Below are 9,028 nucleotides of genomic sequence, written 5' to 3' on the forward strand. Positions count from 1 at the left end.
TATTCCTCTAATTTAGGCAAAGCTGGTTGTATGGTAATATTGTATTCAAGAATGAAACTTTTGTTCCAAACATTACATAAACTTAAATTAGCGAATGAATTGTTCCAGCAGAAGTAGGAATGATTTGCTCCAATAGAAGTTGAAGTTTACAATATTCATGCATTTTGTAATCAAAACAACATTTCTTTTTTGGTTGCAATAAAGGGATATGCGGGTTGCAGGCTTTCAGGCGGGTTCTTAAAGAGCCAAGATGTGACCATCAATACACCGTATGGCGACAACGTATGTGGTATATTGAAACCAACGATCTCATTTCTACGAAAAAGGAATGCATCTGGTGAATGTGTAGACACGAGGAAAGGAAGTTGGTGTTCAGAGTTTGTTCATAAAACGTCTGTCTGATGCGTTCCAAGAAATAGATAGATCAATTTTATTTCCTCATATACTTTAGCAAGTCGAGTTGATGCAATTGATTACAAGAAAGTGATAATATTTGGTTATTGATTACAGGTTTTTGGAGACTATCTAAGCATTACAATTACCATGGGTTCTTGAAGCAACGAGGATGTCACTTCCATGTAAGTGTAGTTTAATGTGCTAGGATTTATAACAGTTGCATTCATCTATACACAAGTTCAATGTAGATCCTACTTTCCCTTTATTATATGTTATTTAATTAGTTTAAAAACTTAAATTATTCATATTTCGCGTCAAGTGATCGAGGTTGTTCAAGGCACAATATGAGTATGAGTATGCTAAAAACATTTTAGTTGCGGTGAGTTCATCAAATGTTTTATTCCAGAATTCTAGTCGGGTGGGATGAAGTAACGGGTCAATGACAGGTTATTGTGACTTATTATTATCTTATATGAATTTACTTCACTTCACTAAGAAGAATTAGAATTAGTTGAAAGTGAGAATTTGGTTAAAGTGGAACTTGATTAAGTTTGCAAGATTAATTTGTGAAAGATAGAATGGCATGAAGATTGAAGATGGTAATAGAGGTTCATGAACGCAATGAAGTTTTCAGTTTTTATATATTTAGATATTTGTTAGCTTTCTTTTTTACATGGACGATATTTAGACTTAACTTGAGAATTATTAGACATTTGGTATGTATTTGGCATATGATCAGACTTTTAAATGTGATGAAGATATTATAATTTCCATATTTTATGGTTTCTATTTAAATTTATATTTTAAATAATATAAAATCCAAAGGTTTTATAGTGGCAGATTAAAAAGTGGTCACTATAAGTCTAAAAAGTTTGTAGTTGCATGTTGGCATACGAAAAAAATGCCAAAAATGCCCAGAAAGCATTTAGTGTCACTAAAAATCCAAAGGTTTTTAGTGATAGATAAAAATGTATCACTGTAAGTCTAAGAAGTTGGTGGCAAATAAAAAAGCGTGTCATTAAAGCCCATAAATTTTGTTGTGGTAAACAAAAAAAGTGCCATTAAAGCACACAAAGCTTGTTGTGGCATATGAAAAAGTGCCACTAAAAACCTAGAAAGTTTGTAGTGGCGAACATAAAAAAGTGCCACTAAAAGTCCCAGAGTCTATAGCAGAAGACGAAAAAATGTCATTAAAAGACCAAAAAGTTTTAGTGACAAACGAATAATGCCACTAAAATTCCAAAAGTTTGTATTGGCAAGAAAAAAGGTGTCACTAAAAGGCTTTAGTGGAAGCTTCTAGTGACACGTTTTTGGTGTGTTACTGGTTCCAACAAGGTTCTTTGGCACTTTTGTGGTTTCTTGTGATATATATGATCTAATTTGAATACACATGTAAATTCATTATTGTAATGTTTCTTGTAGGTATAAAAGCTCATGTGGCTGCTACTCAACAAGTAAATGTTGAAGCAAGAGAAACGGTAGAAACTCCTGTTGTTATTCATGACTTAAACTTTTTCAAGGTTAGATTGTACAAATCTTATTTCATTATTGCTCTAATTTTAGGCAAAGCTGGTTGTAAGGTAAGATTGTATTCAAGAATGAAACTTTTGTTCCAAACATTACATAAACTTAAATTAGCGAATGACTTGTTCTAGCAGAAGTAGGGATGATTTGTTCCAGCAGAAGTAGGAGTTCACAATATACTTGCATTTTGTAATCAAAAAACATTATTTATATTTTGATTGCAATAAAGGGATATGTGGGTTGTAGGCTTTCAGGCAGGTTCTTAAAGAGCCAAGATGTGACCATCGATACACTGTATGGCAATAACATATGTAGGATATTGAAACCAACAATTCTACAAAAAAGGAATGCATCTGGTGAATGTGGAGACACAAGGAAAAGAAGTTGGTGTTCAGAGTTTGTTCATAAAACGCCTGCCTGATGCGTTCCAAGGAACCACATAGATCAATTTTGTTTCCTCATATTTTTTTTTGAAAGACCAACAAAGATTATATAAAAAACACAAACTAGCAAGGAGCCATCCCAACAAAACATCCACCAAAGCCAAACCAAAACCAAAACAACACCAGCAAGTCGAGCTGATGCAATTGATTATAAGAAAATGATATATTTGGTTAATGATTACAGGTTTTTAGAGACTATGCAAGCACTCAAATACCATGGCTTCTTGAAGCAATGAGAATGTCACTTCCATATAAGTGTAGTTTAACGTGGCTGGGATTTAAAATAGTTGCTTTCATCTATACATATATTGAAAGCAGATCCTACTTTCCCCTTATTATATATCTCCACAACCTACCCAAACCACAACCTTAGCCCTACAATCCACCTCACCCACCAATCCTCTCTGACACACCACCCACCATCTCCAAGTCAACAGTCTTCTCAACCAAGCCCATAACCACCGGGAAATCTTCGAAACCTCCAGTATACGCTGATCCTATCCTCGATAGGATCATCGCACTGGAGGAATCAAACGCCAAACGGGCTGAGCGTGAACGTGTATTGCTCGGGTATAGCAAGACACAAAAACAAAAGGAGCTCAAGAATGCAAAAAAGAAGGCGGCGTTGGTAAACCAGATTGGGATTTTGGAGGAATCCCGTGATTTGCAGGGGCGTTGATAGATAGTCACAGGTCCTGGATTCAACATCTCCAGAAGCGAGTGGACAACCAGCAACAATTGCTTAACAATGAAGCATTGTCGCTCGCTTCTCATCGTGCTGAAAGCTCCAAAGTGGCAGATCGAGTACAAGTGGTTCACAGGTCAAGAGGCCACCAATTCTCGTGTTTCAATGGTAGAAGATCAGTTAGCCTCCTCCTCTACTCTCAGTACCCTTATTGTTGAAAACTCTCAATTCAGAACCGAGATAAAGGAGATAAAGACGAAGATTGCTAATCTGGAGCGTCTGAATGAGCTCCGATTGAAGGCTAATGAGGAAATGGTAAGCAAATACAAGGCAGCCTCCGAGCTTATCAGAATGCGTGATGACGACTTTGCCACGCTCGAGGCTCGCCTTGACTAAGTTTTTGGAAGTTGGAGGAAATCAGGGCAGACGTCACAGATGGGTGGCTGCTGATCCAAGTGTGGCGGTACATGTAGAGTAGGTTGTGGGTTCTGAAGGCGAGGCAACATTGGGTCTTATGGTACCACTTATTGGCTAAGCAGCAAGTGTGGTCGGTACCAGCTCAGCACCAGTAAACATTAGAGGATCAAGTGCTGGAGCTGGTGGAGGCGTTGAAGAAGAGGATGACGACGACGACAGTGAAGATGATGATGGCGAGGATGATGAAGATAAGGATGACGTGGATGACAATGTCCACGATAGTTTTGATGATGACAATGGTGATGACGAAGGAGGTAATGGAGGAGACAGCTGAGCTGGTGCGGCGGGTGGAGGTGGAGGTAACACTCAATCACCTCCACACGTTCAAGAACAACATGAAGACCCCACCGCACACGAGGCCTCAAAGAAAGTTTGACAAGATGATGCTGGAATTGACGAACTTTTTAATGAGTTGTTTGTTGCAGACACTTTTGCAGGTATGCTGGATTCTTTCATAGAGATGGGAGCTACACTTGATCCAGTCACATCTGTTCAGGCTGAGAAGACTCAAGACGATGACTACATCAATTACTCGCCTAATCCAGATACACCTCCAACTCAAGTTAAGCCATGTCTGCACCAGAAGTTGAACCCGTTGTTGCGCAAACTGCAGGCTCGTCACAAACAGCTGTGAAGCAAAAGAAGAAGGCTCATTATGTGGAAATCCGTGCAAGTTCTCACTCACTTAACTACCAATATCATGATGATTCTCTGATTGTGTACGCCAGGTATCACTGGGAAAGTAGTAGTTGGGCTATACGACGGGCAAGCGGAGACCTCATCTTCCTATCCTCGAAACTGTTGCATTCTCTGCCCGAGCTGGATATAAACTACTTCAGAAAGGCAGTGGGAGATGGGGTTGGTGAAAAGAATCTCGATGGCTGGCTTAAGCGTCATCTGCATCGGGAATCAAAGTTGGATTACGCCAACTTTGAGGTGAATAAAGGCCGGAGATACAAGAATCCGAGAGAGATTGACCAAGTCACTGGGAAAAGAAGATTGATGTGGAGGTATGCAGCTCCCAAAGACAGTCAGATCATTTATCATGGAGAATCGTTTCCTCCAAACCTTCTTCATGATTTCATCAGTTGGGAGTTTGACAATACAACAAGTGAAGCCGTCATTCACTGCAAAACGATGGAAGACTTGCGAGTGTATGACGAGCACGAGTTGATGGGGCTTAGCAAAGAAGACATCCTGAAGCTTTATAACTTGCCCCTGCCCACTGTTGAAGACATCGGCCGTTAGAACACTGACAAGATAGTTGAAGCCTTCAACAAGTTTGTCAAGAGACTTGTTGAGATTCCACTCTCTGAAGATAAGGTTCTGGAGTACGACATTGATGGCTTCCAATACTAAAGACTAGAGGGAGATTGTTGGGCCTCATTTTGTTTATTATAAGTCTTTTGTATTGGTAGTGTATTGGGCTTGTCTTTGTAATCATATTGGGCCCAAGGCCTTGTACATAAGCCCATTGGGCATTTTATAATGAAACCATTCTCATGCATGCTTCCCTATAAATAGGAAGCATGTCATGAGAATAAACAAGCTTTCATAAAAATTCTTATCTTCTTCTTATTCTCTCTAGTTCTCATACGCAAAAGCCAAACATAAAACTCCAAGATCCGAGACCAAGGTGACTCGGTGTGATATTCCGCTAGCACAGTGTTTGGTTGATCCAAGATTGTTGTTAGATCCACCCTTTCAGGACGTACGTCTTGTTTACTAGTTGAATTTTGGAGTTGCTATTATAAGTAGGGTTTGGTTGTTTTGCTCAGTAGTCTTTTAATAATTTGATTAACACTGTAAATCTTTTAGCTTGCTGATTCAAAAGTTAAGATAAAATCATTTTCTTGATTAAGCCATTTGGATACGTTTTAGCATGTGCCTCGAAATGTTTTGTATATGTTTTATTGAATTTGATTTAAAGTAACAAAATTTACAAGTTTAAACATTTTAAAGTTCAGAGTTTCGAAAGCACGAATAATTGGAATTTTGTAATTGACACGTTTGCCTTAGTCGAATTAGATATAGTGTGTGTTACACCATAAATGCTCTTTCACAACCCCTTTTATAACTAAAATAACGTAAAATATATTTAGAATAAAATCTATCAAATTTATAAAGACAAAATTTGTAGTTCGAATTAAAATACTGATACGAAATTCAACAAGCAAGAAATAAAAGCTGACAAACTAGTCTTCGGTAGTGCTAATAGTTATTTCTTAAGAAGTGTTTTTAGAATATCATCATGAATCCCATCTCCAAAAGCATTGAAATGTCCTCCTCCAGCGACCTCATGGTAATTGACCCATCCAAGTTGTTGAGCTATATAACGGTTCAATGTCGTTGGCACAATGCGGTCTTCATCACCCGTCCATAAGTGAACAGATCCATTATTATTTGGAAACGGATTTTCAAGGTCCAATGGATCAAAGTCCCATTTCCCGAATCCAATATTCAAGTCAAGATGGACGGAATCGAACTCTCCTTGTTGTTTTGGTTGTGATTTCAGCCATTTTAACTTTAAAACACCAAAACAATCAATTAGGTAGAATATATAACCTCCTGCTTAAATTAGATTTCATAATTTTAAAAATCATATTGTATTTTAGTAATCTGACCCTTATGCAGTTGGCTAATTATAATCGTACCTGGGAATATTTTTGCCACACTCGTTAAAAAGAACTTAACGGAATTTGAATTTCAAACTGATGCTTTAAGGTTTTTGATGAGAAGGAGATACGAGTCAATTTATGTAAAACTTATTTGAAAACCATGCTCCAAACGGCTTGATTTATCCTAATTGTAAATTTAAACAACCTAATTGAAGCAGCGTTTAGTTGTTTGAGCACCTTTTCAAGGAAAGTTTAATCGACTCGTATCCCCCATCAAAAGCCCTAAAATTTCAGTTTAAAATTCAAATAAAAATTAACTGAGATGAGAAAAAATAGTATAAAAGGTGACATTAATGACAAGAATATTCCTAGATGAGATTATTATCAACCTAACTGGAAAAAAAAAAGAAAAAAAAAACATAGATTATTAAAGTCCAACTTTTCAATCTTCAATTAAATACGATGAAACGTATACATGAAGTTAAATAAACAAGAACTTAATAGAAATGAAAAGATTAAATGGTCTATGAGAAACAATTTTAACTATTACAAATCATTTAATCCCTTAATTAGCATTAACACATTATATAACATTCATACAAAGTTAATTAGTGTTTTAATATAAAATCTCTTGCCAATTTAAAAGAACACACATGAAAGCATTCTAGTCTAGCATTTAATCCTCAACATGTAATAATAGAAAGATTTATCTTGTGTTTTACAATCTTGTTCTGAATTATTAAGATGTCTAACTGATTAAGAGGTAATCTCTAGATCATTGAGCATGTCTTTGAAACTTAACTATTAAGTGGCTTTATGAACTATATATTAAGAGATGTCTTTTTAATAAACCAAAAATACTTTAAGATAGCCTTTAAATAAAATTATTAAAAGGCTATCAAATGGCCTATATGTATTTAAAAACAAATAATCCATCCCATTATGCAAAACAAGAGAAACTCTATATATTCTATTCTATTTGGGCTAACTTTAATAATAATAATAATAATAATAATAATAATAATAATAATAATAATCGTGAGAGATGGCATATGTGATTGTTTTGTTCATATTCATGTAAATAAGAGCAAGTACCTGATTTGGATCCATGGTAGCTAACAACTTAGATACGACTATCATGTCAGAGAATGATAAAATTTCAGGGTTTCCACCAATAATAGAGAATGCATAAAACCATTTCTGACTATTATACCAGTAGGTCAAGAATGGTAAATAGTGAGCAACACGGTAAGTCCATCGATCCTGTCGAAGTTGTCTAGAGTATACTTCTTTGGTTAAGTTTGAGGGTAGGTTGTGCCACCAGTAATTGACAACAGGAGAAATAAGAATCGCTCCTGCAAGTCTGTTTAGCGAATCTTGTAATTAAGTATACCAAAACAGGTAGTGTAATGACGCTTTAAAACTTATAAGACTATCAAGATTTATAACAGACCTATGAGGGATATATTTAAGACAAGACCATACGACTTGCCCACCCATAGAGAATCCAGCCACATAAAATTTTTGTCCCAGGTTCAATTTATTGGCAAACTCCTCGATGTCCAATGCTAAGCTTTTCACAGTTCGCTTAGGGTCTGGGTCGCTCTCTCCATAGCCAGGCCGATCTATTGCAACAATGTACACTCCTAGTTCTTCAACAAGTTCCTGTAAAAGCCTCCTGTTTGTAAGACTTATAATATTACAATAATTAACTTGATCATGCTATAGCTACACAGACCTCTTCTGATTTCATGTCATCAAACAGTCATCCACAAAACACAAGATGACTTGACCAAAAAAGTCAAATTTTTAAAATTATTAGTCTTAACGGTCATTTGAATAATATTTGTACGGCTGCCCTGACCATTGAGTGTCAAAATTTAAACTATTGTTGGAAACGATCGTTAGGCCAATACACACAATTGCTCTGACCATAGACGACCAAATTTTGAAATTTTTTTTATTAAAACGGTCATCCACCTCTATCTGGATGGCTGCTTGAAATAGTATAGTAGACGGCGTGTATATAGATGACCCATAACTTATTTCTATATGGAAAAGAGGCCCATACCGGTGAGGCTATGGCAAAAGGATTAAGGTGCTTGCAACAGTCGAAGCAATGGACATATAATAATTTTGATTTGGCTACATCCTTCGGGACACCAGATTCTACATATGATATATGTCTTCCATCGTGAAGCTGTATCCTTGGTGATGTAATCGGCGGGCCACCTGGAGATCCACACATTTTTGGAGATGGTGGAAGAGCTGCTTCATAAACCCATGATGAAAACTTCGCAACGATGACAAGTAGTAATACCTTCAAGATTCCTGGAGATAACAAATGTTTCAGAGGCAGACAAAAATATTCCGATACAAATGACCATATATGATTGATATAATAAATGAAACTGACCGGATAAGGACAGTATGGATTTGGATTTCCTGGTAGGAGAAGTGGCGGCTGCTGCTGACATTGTTTAGAACTGGTGACATGAAATGAAATTATTGGTTAGTTAATTATTGCTGTTACTTTTAAGGCTTGTTGCCTTGTTCCAACAGTTTTGGCCAGCTAGTTGATGAAGTTATAAATATTATTTAAACTTACTGATTTTGAGGTTATTCAATACCAAAATGAAAATGTTTGCAAAATACTCAATTTATAAGAGCCAAAAATAAAAAAATTCGAGCCCTACAATATTAGATTGAGATCTTTGTACCTGTAAAACAGTGGACAAGATCTAAGAACAGTGGGTGTTGTTAAGAAAGAAAGAAAGCAAGCTAAAGAGGTGAGTATAGATTTCCAGTGTCGGGGTATAAATACTGTAATTAAAATGGTAAACAAATAATATATTGCAATTATTTTAATTAACATATGATAATAT

General features: G+C 36.3%; 1 protein-coding gene across 1 annotated transcript in view; it reads right to left on the reverse strand.

Moving 5' to 3' along the window:
- Nucleotides 1-8,621, reverse strand: part of LOC143575624 (uncharacterized) — a 78,989-nt gene extending 70,368 nt beyond the window's left edge. Inside the window, exons 1-5 of the mRNA XM_077059946.1 lie at nucleotides 8,560-8,621; nucleotides 8,215-8,474; nucleotides 7,597-7,808; nucleotides 7,260-7,506; nucleotides 5,822-6,049 (exon numbers count right to left, since the gene is read on the reverse strand). Of these exons, the coding sequence (XP_076916061.1) occupies nucleotides 5,822-6,049; nucleotides 7,260-7,506; nucleotides 7,597-7,808; nucleotides 8,215-8,474; nucleotides 8,560-8,620 (1,008 nt within the window). The 5' untranslated portion in view covers nucleotide 8,621. The remainder of the gene's footprint in view (nucleotides 1-5,821; nucleotides 6,050-7,259; nucleotides 7,507-7,596; nucleotides 7,809-8,214; nucleotides 8,475-8,559) is intronic.
- Between the last annotated feature and the right edge of the window lie 407 nt (nucleotides 8,622-9,028).

Source organism: Bidens hawaiensis, unplaced genomic scaffold (assembly GCF_021521415.1).
Source record: "Bidens hawaiensis isolate Kalapana, Puna unplaced genomic scaffold, B.hawaiensis_p1.1 tig00001412_1, whole genome shotgun sequence".
In the NCBI taxonomy this organism is placed as follows: Eukaryota; Viridiplantae; Streptophyta; class Magnoliopsida; order Asterales; family Asteraceae; genus Bidens; species Bidens hawaiensis.